Source organism: Talpa europaea (genome assembly GCF_964194135.1).
Source record: "Talpa europaea genome assembly, chromosome: 7".
NCBI lineage: Eukaryota > Metazoa > Chordata > Mammalia > Eulipotyphla > Talpidae > Talpa > Talpa europaea.
In genome coordinates, this window is record NC_140074.1 from 123,438,606 (window position 1) to 123,458,618 (window position 20,013).

General features: G+C 55.8%; 1 protein-coding gene across 10 annotated transcripts in view; it reads left to right on the forward strand.

Annotated features, from left to right (window-relative positions):
• Positions 1–878: 878 nt before the first annotated feature.
• The window catches only part of MAPT (microtubule associated protein tau), a gene marked incomplete at both ends in the record, with an annotated part of 42,023 nt that continues 22,888 nt past the window's right edge, over positions 879–20,013 (forward strand). For 3 of the 10 annotated variants that reach the window (XM_084237264.1, XM_084237267.1, XM_084237271.1), the window contains 4 exons: positions 879–1,020; positions 4,843–4,929; positions 11,009–11,074; positions 18,839–18,894. In XM_084237264.1, coding sequence (XP_084093390.1) covers positions 879–1,020; positions 4,843–4,929; positions 11,009–11,074; positions 18,839–18,894 — 351 coding nt within the window. Of the gene's footprint in view, positions 1,021–4,842; positions 4,930–7,337; positions 7,425–11,008; positions 11,079–18,838; positions 18,895–20,013 lie in introns of all 10 variants that reach the window. The other 7 variants (XM_084237263.1, XM_084237268.1, XM_084237266.1 and 4 more) reach the window with 4 other exon arrangements.

Consider the following 20,013-nt stretch of genomic DNA (forward strand, 5'->3'; position numbering starts at 1 on the left):
TTCTTAGCCCAGCCCTCTGAACAGCACACCTGAGATCCTAGGGGAATGGAGGCCACAGTCCAGGCCTCCAATGACCCTACCCCTGGGGACCCACCCACCGCAGAACTGGGGGAGAGGGTGTAAGGACACCCAGGTGCTGGTTCTGCTCCTCAGTTGCCTGTGATTAGATAGTGACATGAGTTCCCTGGGTCTTCTTTTCCTTACCAGGAGAGCCCTCTGCTGCCACCCCTCCCCTGCTGGGTCCTATCCCCTCCATAAAATAAGATCATCCCTGGTGGCACAAGGGGTTAAGTGCAGCGCTATGAAGCAATCCACAGCCTCTGCGGCACGAGTTTGATCCCTGGCCAGGGAACTGACCCACATGGCACAGCAGACCTCTCCTGTCTCACCCGCTGCTCCCCTCAGCAGTGTATTTCAGTCAGTCTGCCTGTTCTGTTCCCCTCTGTCTCTGGTGAATCCTCTCACCCCCTCACACCTCTGGCCTGTACCCCAGTTCTTGTATGCATAAATAAATAAATCTTTAAAAGAAAAAAAGATCAGATACTAGGCCACAGCGTTTAGAGCACCGGGCTTAAGAACCAGTTGGGCCTGCTGAACCTGCCTGCCCACCAGGTGGCTTGGAACAGGCAGCGGTGACATGGGCAAATTCAAAGTGCAGGTACATGTCAGTGCACTGGGCAGGCGCTCTCAGCCCGAAGATCTTGTGCGCCCAGGTGTTGGGGAGGGTGGCAAAGGTGAAGATACCTGCCATCACCTGGGGAGGTGGTCTCTGTCTCTCCCTGCCCCCCTGTACCCGCCCCCCACACCATCAATTCCCTCAGTTCTTCACCCCAACCTCATCCTCCCATCTTCCTTCCCCAGGTGGGCCTTGAACCAGGATGGCTGAGCCCCGCCAGGACTTCAACGCCGTGGAAGATGACGCTGGGATGTACGGGATGGGGGAGAGGAAAGATCTCCCCACCCAGGGTGGCTACACCCTGCTGCAGGACCACGCGGGTGACGCCGACCACGGCCTCAAAGGTGAGCCTCGGGGGCAAGGCCTGCTTGCTTTGGAAAGGCTGGCAGGGAGATTCACCTCCAGACTTTCAGAGGGTTTTAAATCCTTTGTTATGTTAGATCATCAGTAGAGTGAGGCCTCGCTCATTTGAATGGGCCAAGAAAACTCAGAATCAGGTTCTTGGAAGATGCACCAAAGAGGAACTTGCTGCCGAATGGAGTCGTGTGGCCAAGGCCGGGGGCCGGCCAGTCCAGTTAACACAGGGTCTTTGAGAGTCTTTAGCCACACCTGTGACCTAGGAACCAGCAGACACCATTAGCACGCAGGCCGGCTGGTTTTGAACACTGTTTTCCTCTCTTCCTCGCGTCTGGCCCCTATTTGGCAAGCGTTGGTTAGCGCTAAGATTCCTGTACCGACGAGCTCATCAGCGTCTACACATTCTATGGTACAGTCTTTGGTCAAAATGACTTGGCCGCCTCCTGTCCCCTTCCAAATGAATGTGTTTTCTGACCCCCGATTTCGGGGGCCCCTGGGGACCACGTAGAGCCCCTCTCCCAGTCCCTCAGGGCCCAGAGCACCCTCCCTGCCCTCCAGACCAGCTTCTAACGTGACACGTGGTCTACTTTTCTCTTTTCATCCTAAAAATAACAAAACCCTTTGCAGAGTGGGGTGGGGCAGTGGCTGGAAGGTGGAGCTCCCCATGGGAAGTGGCCTCTCTGGGGTCCAAGGATCCAGGAAGGCTCCCTGGAGGAGGCGGGTACCAGGAAGACCCTGGTCTGGGAAGCGTGAGGAGCCGCCCTCCCTCCCTTGCAGGGGTTTCAGGACTGTTGGGGCCTGGCTTTAGAGGCTCAGATCCGTCTGCTCACTAAGCAGGGGGACAGGTCAGAGTCCAAGGAGCTTCAGAATTAGATGGTGGTGCCCAGGTTGGGAGGAGGGGAAGGAAGGGGGGCTTGAGTCCCTGGGACCTCGGGCTGCCCAGCCGAAGCTCTGGGCAAGTGTTGGGGGGAATGCCCGCTCCGGCCAAGTCTTCCCACTCCAGCCCAACCTCCCCGCCAGACACCAGAGAGAAGTGCCTCTGACCTCGCCCAGGCCACAGTCTGGCTGCAGCCCGAGCCCCTGTGTCAGCTCAGCACAGAGGCAGCGCCTGGGAAACAGCTTCTCCCTGTGGTCCTCTCGGGCTCTTCCACTTTCTCTCCCACCAGCCACCAGGCCCCCCGTGGCCTCTCTGCCAGCAGTTAGCCACCCCCCTACCCCCGACGTTCTCCTGGTGCCCTCCCTGGCAGCTTGTACCACTGAGGGACTGGAGTCAAGGCCAGATTTTGCCTGTTTCTCCTATCAAGGCCCTAAGAGCTCAGTCTCCCAGGACTTAGGCCCACACATCGCTGCGTCTCCATCCAAGTGTCCAGATATGGGTGATTAGACACAGGGCCCCTTGCTTCAAGGGAGCTGCCTTCAAGGGAACTGCCTTCAAGTCACACGGGCATGTCTGCGGAGGCCTCCACCGCACGGGCTTCCCCGCCGGCGTCGCGGTGATGCTCACTGCAACCTGGGGAGGCAGGGGGTACTTTGCCCAGTTTGCAGGTGACAGAAGTTTCCTCTCCGAGACCCAGGCTGTGTCAGTGCTGCCAGATCAGAGCCGGGCTTCAGCCCCAGGGCCACTGCTTGGCCTCTCACTCCTTTAGCCCTTGGAACTTCGGTTATTTCTCTCTCATGGGTGGAGCCAACTTAGAACCCAGCACACTAAATCCTACACTTTTGAATCATACCAGTGCAGATGACACTGTGTTTAGGTAGCCTGGTGTAAAATGTAAGCTAAAAATATAGATTGTATGTTGTAACAAATGTCACATATAAGGTAAGATGTCAAGAACTGGGGAAACTGGGTGTGGGGTCTACCCCCTGTACTATTTTTGTAATTTTTCTGTAAATAAAAAAAATTTCTAGAATAAAAAGTTCACTTTTTTTAATGCCGGGGGAGAGGGAAACTATTTTTTTTTTAAAGATTTATTTATTTATACAAGAACTGGTACATGTCAGATGTGCGGGAGGGTGAGAGGATTCACCAGAGACAGAGCGGGGAGCAGAACAGGCAGAAGGACTGAAATACACTGCCGAGGGGAGCAGCGGGCGTGACAGGAGAGGTCTGCTGCGCCATGTGGGTAGCTCCCTGGCTGGCTGGGAATCAAACTGCGCTGCAGAGGCTGTAGACAGCTTCACAGTGCTGCGCTCAACCACCTGCACCACCAGGGAGGCCCAAGGGAAACTATTTTTACCTCTCTTACTTTTTGAAGGGGAAACTAAATTCAATTTGTAAAGTTAAGAAGTTTTCCAAGGTATCTATGGCTCAGGGTGGCGTATAGTATATTTGCTAAGACTGCTCCATTCTTTAATATGAAATGTGCTCAGAAGTTCTATGCTAAACCATATAGATCATACCTGTATATGGAGATTTTAAATTGCTGACCTTTTTTGTAAGTGCTGGGAAAGGAAAGCATTTGAGTCATTTGCTTCCCCAACGAATACACTTCCCTAGAAAGCAAGTGATACCTAAAAGGTTTTCATCATTCTCATCAAATTCTTTCTTGTTACTAAGGCTTCAGGATGAGCTGTTTCTAGGTGGGGAGTGAGGGATGTCGCGTGCAGAAGGTGTCACTTTACTAGCAGCATCTGAGATAAGTGACAAAGACTATTCTGAAGAATGACAAAAACCACATGAGGGATACCAGAACAAAGAGAGTCTAAGCAGATGCTGAAATGTGAAGGAGGTGCAGTCAAAGAGAGCCGCAAAGTGGGTGAAAGTCGATAACTCATCAAGTAATTCACCTTCGTGAATTAAAAGGTGTTAGAGGCTTAACTTGTATATTCCAGATGAGACTTTCAGAAGAGGCTTCGACCTCCTTCCTTCCCTCAAGAACCTGAACAAGGGCAGTGTCAGTGCTGAGCGGGGCTGGCAGGGGACAGGCTGGGAGGGTAGGGGTGGGGGGGCAGAAGGCATGTAGGTACCTTCATGCCCTTGTGCCCCTGGGCTCCGGCTGTGGGCTGCTTGACCTCACCAGCCTGCACAACCTTTCTCACCGTGTGTTTGCCAGTTCTGCAAACTCCAGGCCCAGCAGCTGGAAGCTGGTTTAGGATCCCCTCCTTGTCAGGATGGACGAGGCCTAGCTGGGTGTCCAGGGCTGGGATCTCAGCCAAGGGAGCGGGGTGTCTGATCTGGTAGTGCGTGGGACACCACCACTTGCCTTTTTTCATCTTGGCGTTCTGGTGGGTGCACAGAACCCAGATCCCATCTGAAAGCCGGTGCCAAGGCTGCCACCACCTGGTTGGAGTGCCCCCCAGGGCATCCCCGGCTTCAGGCCAGGAAAGGACAGGTTTCACGTAGGTAACGGCTGATGCTTCAGGTAGTGACTTGGGCTTGTTGGTCGGTGCTTGGAGACCTGTCTATGAACTGAGTCAAGTCAACAACCCAATATCCGGCTGGAGGGCACGGTGTCTGCCCCGAGCTGACTCCTTGTTGTAGCTTAGCTTCTGGATCTGCTGTTCGCTTGTCTGGAGAAGAGCCTCTGTCCATTGAGACCCACTAGCTGGCTAAAAGGGCTTCGCTCCTCTCACCCCTCAAGAGCCGCCTGCCCTGCTCTTGGCCTGATGACCAGTGCGGCGGCAGTGGAGTGGGGCCGGGCTGGGATTGTCCCCTTGTGGTTTTATTGTGCAGCTCTGTTCTGCCCTCTGGGTTTGGATTCACAGTGGGTGACTTCCGCTCCGACAGGCACTGCACAAGGTTCCTCCTGAGGTCGAAAGGGGCGTGGGGAGAGGCAGCCATTCTGAGGGGCTCATTGTGTATGTTCCAGAATCTCCCCTGCAGACCCCCGCCGATGATGGATCTGAGGAGCCGGGCTCTGAAACCTCTGATGCTAAGAGCACTCCGACAGCCGAAGGTGGGGCCCCCCCTCCACTCATTGCTTCATCCAAACAGCTCCCTCCATGCTTCCAGCCTGTGCTTAGCCCTGCTTGGAGCCCACATGCGCCACCCTTACCAGCTGCGCTGGCTGCCACCTCGCCCTCTGGCTGAGCGCTTCGCAGGACAGGGCTGGGCCCTGGGCCACTGGGGAGCCCAGCCCTGCCTCCATGCCTGCTCACTCGTGCCAGGTGTGAGCACCTTCATCCAGGTGTGAGCACCTTCATCCAGGTGTGAGCACCTTCATCCAGGTGTGAGCACCTTCATTGTGTGCGTGCTTTGAGGCGACCATCATTTGAGAGGCTGGGATCTGTGCAAAGCAGGGCCCAGACAGCTCCACCAGCCCCTGCTCCGTGTCGATTGTCCTCCCCAGACGCTTCTTTCTTGGCCCCCAGGTCCTGAGCAGACTGAGGGAAGAAGCAGGTCCATGCACATTTCCGTGATCACACAGAGAGGCTGGTCTTGGCTAAGTGTCCTTTGTCTTGCGTTCTGGGCTTAGCCTGGGCCTCTGGACTCTGACCATGGCAGTGTCCCAGCCCAACTTCTAACCTGTTCTCTCTAAATTATTATAAACTTCATGTACTTCCTGAAGTCTTCCTTGGTCCTGATTTGGACCACTCTCTCTCTTCCTTCCCATCTGAGTCAATCAAGACTGAGTTGAGGGACAGTAACAGAAATCCCAGCTAACTGTGGCAACACAGGAAGAGGTTTATTTGTCTTGCGTAATAAGATGTTTGAACTCAGGCAACAGCTCCCTGGTGTCATCAGTGTTCTGTCTTTATCTTCAGCCATCCTTAATGGTTCTATTGTGGCTTCATGGTTACAAAATGACTGCTGCACTTCCAGGCATCACATCTGCCTTCAGGGTAGCAATGCAAAGTGGCCAAAAGGCCCCTGAAACCAAATGTGTTCTTTTATTAGGAAAACAAGTGTTTCTGCACATCCCATCTTAGATCTCACTGGCCAGAACTGGCCATAAGAGAAGCTAAGACATCAAGCACTTTGCTGTTTCGTCTCCTTAGTAGGCGAAATCAAGGGCGAAGGGCATTGAGAATGGCTTTGAGCGGCCAGAGTGCCCTGTCCTCCCCTATCGTCCATCCTCCGGAGGAGGCTCCAGACTCCTGTCTCCTCACTCCCCCAGCCTCGCTCGTTACTTTGGCTGCTGTGTCACAGGGTGAGAACCTGGCCCCGCATCCCCCAGGCACCCGCCTTGGGATGAATCCATGAAGCGGCTGTGGTGTACCTGCCAAGGCTCAGTGTGATGGCGCAGCTCTGGAGGAGGTGGTGGGCGTGGCCCTTCCTCCAGACTCTTTGCCATCTTCCTTAGAGCTGGCTTTGCCAGACGTTTCCCACGGATCTTGTTAGGACAGTTTTGCAAGTTGCCTGCCACCCCCAAAATGTCTTGGAACCCTAAGGCCACATTGCACGCCAGCCTCCCGAATCGTGGTTCCCAGGCTTCATCGTCATCATTCTGGATTGATCTCCCAACCAAGTATTGCTGCACTCTGGGCCCTGTAGATGTGTGGGCCCAGGAGCTTCAGCCCTCAACCCACTGAGAAGGGGACCCTGCTGGGGCTGGGCTCCTCCAGGCCGCTCTGCCTACGCAGGAGACACCATAATTAAAATGGTCTCCATTTGACTTAACTGACTCAGGCTCTTGGAAATCTGTCAAAGCTGACAAGTCCCTATGTTCTGTCGGAGCAGCTGGGAGCTTGCCAGGGCACTGCCCAGGGAGGAATGTCGATCTGGAAGTGTTCGTCTTGATGAGACCGACAGCAGCTCCTGGTGCTGCTTCTCTGCCTTGGCCTCTGCTCTGAAGGTGGAGCCACCTGCAGGCCTTTGTCCAGCACCTGATTCTGGACGGGGACCGACCTGTCCATTGCCACCCATGGGACACCTTGCTTCTTAACCACAGGTCATGGACTCAGGGGACAGGGGTTAGAGCTGGAGGAACCATAGCGGTCACCAGAGCCCTGAGTGGCCACGATCCCAGTCCCAGTCTCCTCTCCCGCACTGCCTTGCAGCGAAGCGTCTGGGAACTGTCATCTGATATCCACGTATCTTCTTTAAAACACCGGGGCCATCCCCAGCACTCCCTGCGTGCACCGTCCCCGTGGGGGCTGTCCCTGGCTTTCCTGGCAGACAGCCTGGGTGTCTCCGGAGCCAGGGCCACTCAAGCAGAAGCCTAATGGCTTCCCAGGGAGCTGTCCGGCGGGAGCCCAGCCCTGGGCTCTGCTTTGTGGTGTTGCTTTTTTTTTCTTTTTTTTTTTTGCATGTGGCTGAGTCCCCTCTTGCCTCCCCTCCCCGCATTGCTCCCCACCAGAAGCAAAGGTGAGGGGCTCGGCACGGCTCATCTGCCCCCCTTAGGTGATTCTCGGTGGTTTCCAGACGTGACAGCACCCTTAGTGGATGAGGGAGCCCCCGGTGAGCAGGCGGCCACTCAGCCCCACACGGAGATCCCAGAAGGAACCACAGGTGAGGGTGGCCCAGGGCTGGGAGCCATCGACCCCGCAGTGCGGCTGAGCTGCCGGGGAGCGGGTGCGCGAGGGTGTGCTTGTCTCCCAGTGAGGCAGGGAGCTGGCGGATGGGCTCCTGGGAGTCTCAGGTTGCTCCCAGCTCGATGCCTTGATGCCCTGCTGCTTCTGGGCCGTCTGCCACCTCCCGGAGGGAGAAGACCTTCCGGAGTCCTCCTGGTTTCTCTCCCGTCCCGGTCAGCGCACCCAGAGCTCTCCGCGGGGCGCCGCGAGCAGGCTGACGGCCTACCCCTGCCCCTTTCACTCCTGAAATCAGTCCTCCTCCTGCTCAGACTCTGCCCAGCAACAGGGTCCCCTCCCTGGGAGGGGCCTGGTACCCTGGGGAGCACTGGAGTGGGCAGCAGGGTCCAGATCACTGACCCAGAGCTTTGGAGGACCTTAACTGGACAGTCCCTGAGTTCGGCAGCGCGACCTAGCGTCTATCTCTAGACCTCTTTCCAAACATCCTGCATAGGTCCGGCATGACGAGATGGTCCTCACGGATGATGGGGCGTGGCTTGGACTGGCCACTGGCCTGGGGCTACCAGAGCCACTTGTGAGCTGCCCAGCCCCGGGCCCTTAGGAAATAGCCAGTGCTGCCCCAAGTCCTTGCTGTCACGTCCATGTCCTGACACGGCTGAGGCAGAGACTCCAGGCGTTGTCATGGTGATTTGGGGCATGCAAGGACAGCAGAGGATCTGGACAGTCCAGACTGGGGCGATGCCCCAGGGGAGGTCGGGGGCGTCTTTCCTTCCTAAAGATGGCATTTCAGCAAGGCTGCAGCTTTTCTCGGGCTCCTTGTGTTAACAATGCGAGGCAGAGGCCAAGAGGCACCCTGGCTCCTTCCGTGCAGTCTCTGCTTTGGAAGCTGATCTTCTGAAGGGGCACGGGCGGGGGGCAACTCTCCAAGCCTGGCAGGCCTGGTCCTTGAGCAAGGTCCACTGAAGGCCATGGAGTGACTCGGGGAGATCACGGGCTCTGACTTTGCCTGCCGCTGTCCCTCTACACTTTGTTCAGTGGGGGAAGGAAGCTCTAGGACAGTTGGTCTTTGATCGCTCCTTGGTAATCACAAGCAGCCGCAGTCACAAAACACAGTCTGCAGATGCTAATGAGACTCAGGTCCCAGGTACCTCAAAGCTCACTTGGGTGGCAGCCCTGGCCTCTGGGGCTGGAGCTGGGGAGGGAGGGGTGGGCAAGTTCTTGCTGAATTGGCTCTGCTGGGACTGGCTTCATGCTCTGTAGGTGTTTAAAGTGACTCTGTCTGGGGGCCTTTTTGAATTCTTCTAGACACCCCCCATCCTAAATGGCCCCTGAAGTTCCCTTTCCTTAGCCCCTTGGAGCCTGAAAACCTGCCTCCAGCCTCACCTCTGCTGAGGGCGGCATGTTCCCGTCTGGAAACAGTCGAGGCCCCCCATGCTGCCGCTGTCCTGAGCCCCTGTCGCGTCCGTGGGAAATACGCAGGCGATCTTGCCCACACCAGCCGGGGGTACGCAGCCTGACCGCTGCCCCGTGCCTCTGCTCTCGGGGCCCCAGTGGGCCCACACCATCCCCCCTCCCCTGCCTTTCCCGGGGGTGTTCTGACGGCAGCCCCCCCAGACCCCTGACCTTGGTGCCAGGTGTCTCCAGCGGCACCTTGAACCCTTTCATTGGGGCTGAGATGGGAGGTGTTGCCACCCCTGGCCTGCAGGCCACTCTCTCCGAAGATACCTGCTCAGAGCTTCTCTCCCCTCCCCAGTTCAGACCCTCTGGCTTGGCTGGTTTGCTGTGTCTTGACGCTCCAGCGAAACGTCCCAAGTGAGGCCCTGCTGGAGTGCAGTGGCCACCCACAGTCAGACCCCCGTCTCGCTCTTGGGGGAGCAGGGGTCCTGGTGCCTCCAGTGTCCTGTCTCCAGGACCACACTGCGTCCCTCTGAGCCTTTCTTCCGTGATCTCGTCAGGAGCTCACATCACATCTCAGAGCTGGCCCTCGGGACTAGAAGGCCGCTGTCAGAGGACTTGGGTCTGTCCCCAAGACCTCACGGGAGCACAGTGTCGGCTTCGGGGACCCAGAGGATGTCCGGGCCCAGGACACGTGGGCCACTTCCCGTCCCCGCCCGCTAAGGCCACAGCTGTTCCCGGGGCAGCCACCAGGCTGGGTACTCACAAGGCCACATGCAGTGTCCAGCGCCCTGGGGGGTCTTCCTTTCCCTCCTGTGGCTCGGCAGCAGGCTGGGCGGCGGGTGGTGGTCACTTGGGATTCCTGTTTTCAGTGACGCGACTGAGTCATCTCAGGTCTAGGAGAAAAAGATGGCCCAGTGACCCCCTGTGTGTGGGCTTCTGTGGGGTGGTGGCCTCTCCGTCACTGTCCCTCAGGGCACGCCAGCCCTCTAGCCGGGAGGCCCCACAGGTCAATGCAGGGCTGCCTTGCCCAGGGGCTGCCGTCTCTGAACTCTGGCATCCATTGTCCTGTAACAAGCCCTGAGTTTTCAAGGTGCAAAAATTGGTGTTGTGTTCGCGAGCACTGATTTCATACTATTGGTGTGTCGGAAATCTCAGTTTTCTGTGTCGTTGTTGTTTTTTTAAGATTTATTTATTTATTTATACAAGAACCGGGGTACAGGCCAGATGCATGGGAGGATGAGAGGCCTCACCAGAGACAGAGTGGGGAACAGAACAGGCAGAGTGACTGAAATACACTGCTGAGGGGAGCAGCGGGGGCAACAGGAGAGGTCTGCGCACCATGTGGGACCCTCGCCAGCCGGCAGGGATCGAACAGGCGCTGCAGAGGCTGCAGACAGCTTCACAGCGCAGCGCTCAACCACCTGCGCCATCAGGGGAGGCCCTCAGTTTTCTGTGTTTGAGGTGAGCTGCAGCTCCCAAGCAAGACACCCTAAAAGCTATTCCCTGGCAGTGCTGGGCCCCACGGCTGAGGCTGCGCCTATTCTGAGCAGGTGGGCAAAGAGGTTTGCCCAGTAGTTTAGGGAAAAGAAACTGAACAGTGTTGGGGGCACCTGCCACATGCCAGCGGCTTAGCTGAACACAGATTCTCATACTAATCCACACTACCCTCCCATATGGCAAACCCTTATCATCCCTCAGGGTTTTGCCCTGAGGAAACTGAGGTTCAGAGAGGTTCACTAGATGGTGGCACCTGGTGTGACCCCCCCCAGCCTGACTCCACAACCCACAACCCACCCTCCCCTGCACCTCAGGAGCCCCCAGGGTGCTGCCTGGGGCTGGGGGTACAGGCTTGGCTTGGGGCAGTGGCTGAGCAGCAAACCGCTTCTCTGGCCTCACCATGCCATGTGTCTTTGTTGAGAGGGGCCCCAGCCTCTGCGGACAAGGCCGTTCCTGCTGCATCGTGTCGCCTGTGCAGTGTGTGGCGTTGTGGGGCTTGCTTAAGACCTGCGTCCCTCGGCGTCCCTGCAGTGACATTTGCAGAGAGCAGAGGAGCGCGCCCTCTGCGCTCGTGGCCAGAGAGTTGCCAGCCGAAGCCAGGAGCTCTGTTGCCAGCAAACAATAACTGTCTTTGCTTTTATCTTCTTCACTTCCGTATACGTACCCCAGCTGAAGAAGCGGGCATTGGAGACACCCCCAACCTGGAAGACCAAGCCGCTGGACATGTGACCCAAGGTCAGTGGGCTGGAGTGGCTACCAGACGGGGAAGGAGGGGGGAAGGTGGCTGTGCTAGGTGGTCTCGATGCTGAAAAGAGAACTTGGCTCTGAGCCCTAATTCATGGGTCCAGAAGATTTTCAGGAGTTGGTTCTTATCAAAGATGTGCTATTCAGATAGGGCATGAGCGTTAGCATTTTTTTTTTCCTAACACTATTTCTGAATTTCCTAAGGTGTCAGCAATCTGAAAGGAGCTGGCAGTGTCCAGCCTAGGGAGACAAGAGCAAATGCGCAAACTTCTTGCAGGGCGACCCGCTGCGGGCTGCGCTCCAGCCCATCCCAGAGCCCATGGCACCATCAGGCTCTTTCTTTTCAACTTTCTTCTGTGCAACCTTCAAACTATGATTTTTTTCCTCAAGTCATAACTTGTGTCCAAGAGAAGGGGCTTTCTGTACTCCTTTATTATGAATGTTTTAAGAACCTAAGGTTCTTTTTAAAGATTTATTTATTTATGCATACAAGAAGGCCAGAGGTATGGGGGATGAGAGGATTCACCAGAGACAGAGTGGGGAACAGAACAGGCAGATTGACAGAAATACATTACTGAGGGGAGCAGCAGGCGAATCAGGAGAGGTCTGCTGTGCCATGTGGGTAGCTCCCTGGCTTGGGATCGAACTTGTGCTGCAGGGGCTGCAGACAGCTTCATAGATTGTGTCTTAACCCCTTGTGCCACCAGGGAGGTCCAGAACCTAAGTTTTTTTTTAAGACATTTATTTATGCATACAAGAGCTGGAGTTTAGGCCAGCGGTACAGAAGGTGGGGTGAGAGGACTCACACTGCTGAGGGGAGTAGCAGGCAAGGCAGGAGAGGTCAGCTGTGCTATGTGGGTAGCTCCCTGGCCTGAGATTGAACTCGCGCTGCAGGGGCTGCTGATAGCTTCATAGTGCTGAGACTAAACCCCTTGCGCCACCAGGGAGGCCCAAGAACCTAAGCTTTTAAAATCCCAGAGATTCCTTCTCTTAGGAAGCGGGGCCCTCTGGGACAATATGAGCCGGGTGGTTTTCTGTCATTTGCTGCATAATTGAACTTGAGGGTCCACTGTATGATGTGGAAGCTTCTAGCTTGCCAGAGAGTTGGGAAAACATGCAGTTTTCTCCAGAAGGTGGTAGGGGACTTGTCCAATGTTTAGCTCCACCCTGCGGCCATCTGGCTGACTCTTGAGGCCTTTAGCCCCAAGACAGTGTCCCCTTGAGGGTATTTTGCGGCCCAACTCTACATTTCTGCTACTGGGGGATTTGCTGCCACCTAACAGGCTACTGCTTCCCATCTCACATGCACAGAGAGGCGTGTTTTCATTCTTAAACCTATAAAGAGCTGTGAGATATATTAGAAAGGATGCTCGATCTGAGCGGGGCCTCAGTCTCTGAGTGTTAAATAACTGGAACCCCAGCTCTTGTTTCTTTGAGGTCATGATCTCATCTTAGGTAAAATGAGAGCTCTTAATTTTTTATTTTTTATTTTTAAAGATTTATTTATTTATGCATACAAGAGCTGGGGTACAGGCCAGAGATGTGGGGGGTAAGAGGATTCACCAGAGACAGAGTGGGGAGCAGAACAGGCAGATCTACTGAAACACACTGCTGAGGGGAGCAGCGGGCGAGACAGGCGAGGTCTGCCGCACCATGTGGGTTGCTCCCTGGCTGGCCGGGGATCAAACTTGTGCTGCAGAGGCTAAGGATTTCTTCATAGTGCGGTGTTAACCCCTTGCGCCACCAGGGAGGCCCCAATTATTTATTTTTTAATTAGAACTTTTATAATCTCTGAGAATGATTCTTTCCATAAACAGAAGTGAAGTTGAGGGTTTTTTCTACAAACGTTCACTGCAGGCCTAAAACATCTCCCATGCAATGAAATGACCGGGACAAAGCTTCTCTGGCAACCTTACCATTACGTTAACTGTCTAACCTTTCCAGCCACACCCTAGAACCCTGTAGATCTAAAGGCGCTCACCAGGTAACAGCTGCAGTGGGAACTCGGCACCAAGCCTGTGGCTCCAGAGAGCTTCCTGCCTTGGCTGGGATGGCTGGTCCAAGCCCCAGTGAGACCCTGAAATCCAGACACCAGGTGATCCCAACACACTTAACATTCGCCCAAGCCCTGCAGTTTGTCTTATACAACAACCACCAGATTTCAGAAGAGCCATGAAAACACAAGCATAGTTATTCTCTCTCTTCCTCGCCCTTCCCTGTGGCAGCCTGTGCTCATGAAACACAGAAGGGGCCATGCTGGGAGTGGGGTGTGGGGTCCACAGCCCAGAGGCAGACTGTCTCCCGTGGGTATCCAGGCCTCCCAAGGGCGGAGGGACCCCTGAGACTATCACACTGCGTTTGCTGAGATACTGGTTTCCTTGGGCCTCCCAACACACCCCCCTCTGCCCCCGCCAACCATTGCTTCATTTAAATATTTACTGAATGCTCCAGAGAAAGAATTGCATTATGTAAAGTTCTACACACACACACACACACACACACACACACACACACACACACACACACATACTCTCTCTCTCTCTCTCTCTCTCTCTCTCTCTCTGGTCAACCATTCAATCATATATTGATGGCTTTACCTTTCAGGCTGGGGACCCTTGCTTCTTTTGTAATGGGGGCCTTTTAATATCTTGTAGTTTATCAGAGTGTGGTAACATCCCCGTCAAGAACAATTTCTGGGAAGCTCTGGAAGGAAAGCTTTATCTGGAAGGTGGTGGGGACGGCCTGTCCTGGTGTAAGGACCAGCAGCCGCCCTGCCTCTGCTCTGCCGAGCTGGTTGCTTGACAAGAAATCCTGGCATGAGGGCACCTTCCCCAGGCGTCTCCTGCAGGTGGCTGTTTCCTGAGTCTCTGGTGTTTGGGAGACGGGCCGCCCCTGCCTCCCAGAGGCACTGGGAGACCCTGTAGACGGCAGAAGAGAGCACGTGTCCCTGAATCCGTCACCCACGTGGGATTCACTTCTGCTCACCCGAGGTGTGGTCGGTGCAAAAGCACAAGATGGGCGAGGTCACGAGTCCAGGCGGCAGGAGGGTGGGAGGCAGAGGCCAGCCCTGCTGGGCCTCCCAGGACTGAGCCCCTGGCCGGCCATATGGGCTCGCTTGGGTCGGGGAGCCAGCCGGGCCTGGCTGCCCGTGTCAGCCCCATGCGTGTGTAGAACACACACTCTCCCGCCTTCTCCCCTCACCTGGTACCACCTCCCTCTCTTCCAAGCCCCTCGATCCTTTCATCCTTCGGGGTCTTTGGTTTTGTTTAGAGGAGACCTGTTGGGCCCAAGGGCATAACTTTCCTGTCCTGTAATGGGAAGTCAGACAGTCTAGGCGGAATTCACACCAATGAGCCAGGAAAACGAGGCGCCCTCTGTCCCCCGGTTGGTGTGGTGCTTGCGTGTCCAGGTGAAGGTGGGGTCCCCAGGGCCACAACGTCTTTGCAGCCCAGGCCACCTCAGCAGAAGGCCTGGCATGCTCCGTGACCCGGATCCGTGTGAGTCAGCTTCTGTGCAGGTCTCGGCAGGCTCCTCAAGGCTCAGGCCCCAGTGATGGTGAATGTGGATTGTCCACATGTCTCGGCACAGGCTGAAGGCAGGGTTGGCTTCTGAGCACCTGCTGGTTTCATTTGACAAAAAGGGGGGCAGGGAGTGTGAGAGAGGAGTGGGGATCCCTGCTGCACTCAAGCCAGGTCCACTCTGGAAGCCAGAAGGCCACAAGTGCCGGGGGAGAAGCTTCTGTGTCTGAGTGGACACACCGGCTCACTCTGAGCACACGGAGGAGCCTCCCTGGTGCCAGGTGGGCCTTGGAGGGCACCGGTCCAAGGCCCCTTTTCACAGAAGGGGAAGCTGAGGCCCTGATAGGGGAGCTGCTCACGCAGGGCCACCCAGTGAGGGGGTGACAGCTAGACTCAGTTGCAGCGAGAACGACAACGCCTTGTGCTCCTTATTCTGTGCTGGGGGGGCTTGCGAGGCCCGTTTCTGTCCTTTTCCTGTTTCAAGAGTGTGTTCCCCGCCTTGAGATCAGTGCCCCCTTGCTAACCCTTTGCCACCACTGCCTCTTCAAACCAGCGGAGCTGTGCGTTCCGGGTCCGCAGAGGGAGGCACCTGGGAGGACCCTGGCCAGTGACTCCAGCCCTCAGGTCCAGCCTGGACGTGGTGAAGTTTCTGGGGTTTCCCCGCTTCCTCTGGGGGAGAAAGGGCTGGAAGCCCCCTTTCTGCTGACCTCTCACCTTTCTCAGCAGCTAGCCAGCTGCCAACCACCCCCTCCGATAGGAGAGCCTCAGGAGTTCCCCCAGGAATGGGCACCAGAAAGAGGGGGTGAGGCCAAGGAGGGTCTGACCTCCCCTGAATATCTCCAAATGGACACTGAGAGCAGCAAGACTGCCCGGGAGAGCCTCCTCCAGGGCCCGGGGCTCCATAGAGAGGAGGCCGCAGATCTGAGGACCCTGGGTCTGGCCCACCAGCATGTGTCCGACCTCCCTGGGGCTCCCGTCCTGCCTGAAGGCCCCAGAGAGGCCTCCCACCGACCTTGGGGCACAGAACCCCAGGACGCAGAGGGAAGCCACCGCAGGGCTGAGCTGCCGGAACACCAGATTCTGCAAGACCTGCACCAGGAGGGGCTGACCCTGAAGGGGGACCAGGACAAGGAGAGGTTGGGGGACGAGGAAGTTGACGAAGACCGAGACATCGATGAGTCCTCACCCCAGGACTCGCCTCCCTCCCAAGTCTCCCCAAGTCTTCAGAGCCCCCCAGCCCAAGGTGGGATGCCCTCCCAGACAGTTCCCAGGGAGGCCACAGAGGCTACCCTAGTCCCAGAGCCGGAAGGACCAGGGGCAGAGCCCACCGCCGAAGAGCAGGAAGCGCCCCCCGAGTTCGAGTTCCACGTGGAAATCAAAGCTAACATACAAAGGGATCTGAAGGAGTCAGCACCTTTGGAGGAGGATTTGGAAGGGGATGCACTTCCGGGGACACCCAGAGAGGAGCAGGAGCCCCAGGGCCTCTCTGTGGGAGAGGACTCAAAAAAGACTGACCTTCCGAAATGGCCTGACAAGCAGCCTGCAGCTGGTCTGCCAGGGAAGCCCGTCAGCCGGGTCCCTCAACTCAAAGGTCTGTGACGAGCTCCCTGGCTCCTTCCTGGCAACCTCGTGTGCCACCCAGGCTGCGGGCACTGCCGCCGAGCTCGGCCCCTCCTTGACTCCTGCTGCTTCGGGGGTCCCGGGACAGCCTCTACACCGACCCCTGGACTCTGCCGCTCACGCCTCCCCTCCCGCCCAGGCGCTGGCAGCACCTGCCCCCCATGCTTGCCGGCCGCCCCGCATGTCACAACACCCCACCCAGTGCTTTCTTTCCTGACATTCCTCCCACCTCTTATTTATCCACCACAGCCCACCCGCCACAGGGGGTTGGCGTGCCGCACTGCAGAGAGGATGACAGCTGCTCCCATTTTGAGGGCTTGTTGTGCACCTAAATGCATTGTGTAGAGCCCCCTCACCTCCCACCTGGGCACAACTGGTCCCACTTGGCCCAGGAGGAAACTGAGACTCAGAGAGGCAGAGTAAGCTGCCCAGGGTCACACAGTCATGATGAGCCAGGTTCAGGGTCCAGGTAGCCCTGCTCCTCCCTGTACACCACAGTCCTTCCAGAAGAGTCTGCAGTGTGCCCTCCTGGCCAAGACACACAGGGCACATGCCTGCCGTCTGGTCTTGTCAGTGGACACACGCAGAGCCCTTGGAGGTGATCAAGAACCCACACAGGGTCTCTGGCCACACAGGCCAAGCCACCGCCTGCCTGTGGCAGAAGAGAGTGGGCAGAAGCAACATCTTTCTCTTCTAGGCACCTTCTCCGCCTCCGCAGAGCCCGGGTGGCCCTGAGCTGGGACTGCAGGGGTCTCGGTCTGGGACCCTCTGGAGCCCTTGGGGACAGGACCACAGCAGTCTGTCAGCGAGTCCCCAAGTTCTGAGGTCTCTGCGTCCTGCCAGGGAGAGGGCAGTTTACATCCCAGAGGAGCCCACGGGGCCACACATGGGCACATTCTTGAATTTAGGGCCCTCAGCGTTTTTGAATTATTTACGAGGTGCAGAGATTGATGCTATTTAAACTGTGAGATGCAAACATGAGCTCATTTTTTATTAGATGTTATTCGTCAAGAAAACTTTGAAATATTATAAATAAAGGAACCTGCATTTAAAATTTAACTGGCAAAAATAAATCCTTCTGTCCTATTTTTAAATATCCTAAATTCCATGTGAGGGGCCAGGTAACTATGACTTGGTGTACATCGCAGTGTTTCTTGAACTTTGAAGACTGATGTATTGAATCAGTATTTATTGAATTTGAATACAGATTTATTCAAATACCGAGTTTGAATACTTTATCAAATCTTGCCCCACTGCATGTCCAGGGAGTTCCATGGTCCAGTAAGTGAGGGTTAAAAATAAAACAGCCCAAAGAAAGTTAAACAGGGTTTGCTGCTGCAGGACTTATCAGGGCCTTTAATCATCTAACGTGACCCTCTGGGGTCAGTGTGTATTTCCCAAATTTATTTGCTCCCCCCTCAATGTCTCCTGAAAGAAGGCTTGTTCAGTTGTACCCTGACTTGGGAAATGCTGATCTAGCCAATGCTTTTGTGGTGACATGGATAATGGGGATTGATTTGGGCCAAGACAGTCAGGTTTGCTTGGGCTCCCAGTTAAAAATGCAGGTTCTTGGACCCCTCCCTAGGCTTACAGTCTGGCCCCGGGCACCTGTATTTTAGCAACATCTGCAGATGATTCCATTGCACGGTAAAGTCTGGAACCTCTGGGTTAGATGGTCAGTGGCAGTCACCCAAGATGTCGTGTGTCCAGCAGCCATGAGGAGCTCCATCGCCCAGGGACAGGGGAATACGATACTGAAACCAAAGATGAAGGTGTACAACCTGCTTTCAGCCGTTAGTGTCAACAGGAGGACAGGAAGAGTTAGAGGAGCCGCTGGCAGGTAGACCAGCTGCCCAGATCCATTTCCCCAAAGGAGTCTGGTCCTCCAGACAAAACCTGTCAAAGGCTTGCTCCTCAGATCCAGATGTTAGCAGAGGGATGTTTGATGGTAACTAGTTTGTGGCTAATTTGGGGGAATGGCATATAATCCCCTGGGGATTATTTGGGTGATATGAGAAGACCCCCAGGCTGGGTCAGAAGGGGATGGTCGTGAAGGAGGGATGGGCTCATCAGAGAGTAGCTGGGCTGTGGCCACAGCCCCATTAGTGAGGGCCGGCTCTGGATGGACAGCTCGACCCCCTGCTCCTGGGCAACAGCATGCGAGCAGGGGCTCTGCAAGGGTGGCTGGCTGCACCACCTCTCTGTCACACCCTGGGGCTTGCCAATGCCACCCCCTCCTTGAAGTGGGGTTGGCCCCAGCTGGGGGAGGCCACCCTGGGAAGGGAGGGAACCTGAGGTGGTGGGACCTGCATCACCTCTCCTGACCGCCCTGGACCAGTCGGTGCCCAGAACAGTTTCTGCTGTGCCCCCTCCGCATGCCCCCAACCCCAGCCAGCCCTTGCCTCTCTCTCCGGGGTCCTCCCAGCAATGACCCAGCGTGCTGTGTTGATACTAACAACGTGACCCCAAACATATTCAAGGGGAAAGAAAACAGCCTGGGTCTCCACCAAGGCCAGCTGAACTAACGTGCTGACCCGGGAGAAACGAGCGTCACGGCACTGGGCTCTGGGAGCTGTGATGTGGGGGTAACGCACGTTCTCCTTTTGTGTCTTGCCAGCTCGCATGGTCAGTAAAAGCAAGGATGGGACTGGAAACGATGACAAAAAGCATAAGGTAAGCTGTCGAAACCACCAACTCCCTGCCACAGGTCACGTCTATGCAGCAGCCAGCACTGAGTGTTCATGTGTAAAGTCGGGGGCAGTTGTCACAGAACAGCTGTCGCGGAGAGTGCTGCGTATTTTTATGCAAACTCTAAAAAGTCCAGCGTTTCTCTGCCTTGAGGCTTATGCCAGGGAGGGGGAGCGAGCAGGTTAGTGAATTAATGTTCCTAATTGCAGTATCGTGATTAGAGCTTAAATGAGCCGGCCACGGTAATTAAAGGTATGTTTGAATTTTTTACAATAAACTTGAATGTTGCCCATCTTACACTTCCCACTACACACCTGCGCTCAGCAAACACACACACATACACACACATACACACACACACACACTTAAGATATATAGAAAACACCATTTACTTAGTGGGCAGAGGAAGCGTTGACCTTTGAAATGATCTCCAATATAGGGTGAGGGGTTCTGGAAAGGTGCTAGAGGCAGATGGTAAAGGAACCCCAAATGAGGGTTGGCAAGACAGGGGTGGGAAAGGCATTTCCAGGAGTAGGAATAGCACAAGCCAAGACCAGCAGAAGGGGTGAGTGCGTCCTGAGCACTCGGGCGGGTTGGCATGGCTGCTGCAGAGCTCCGGGTGGTGGAGGCTGACGGGAGGAGAAGTGGGGGAACTCGCTGCACCCCCATCTGCTAAGTGGATGAATATGGCTATGGTACAGGAGACACACACTGTTAGCATGTGACTGAGAGGACCCAGGGACCCCAAACTGTTGAGGGGTGCACCCTCTCAATGGGGGTCAGCCATCTGCCACGCTGAGGCTAAGGAAGCATACTCTTCGTGTGAAAGATCTTCAGTAGAATTAGTGCCCATAGAGAAGAAAGGCTACTATTCCTAATAATAGCTTCCCAATAAATCCCCCAAATTACCCATCCCCTTGTGGGCAAAAGCCCAGCCAAACAGGGTGGAGCTGAAGCAGGGGCCCTGGGTCCTGAAAGCTTCCCACAAGTCCAAGGAGTCCTTGGTGGGGAACCGCACAACAGGGGTTTAGGCAGTCCCAGAGAGCGGGGAGCAAAGGAGAGACCCCAGATTCAAAAGGACCAGGTAACCCCCATGAAATCAAG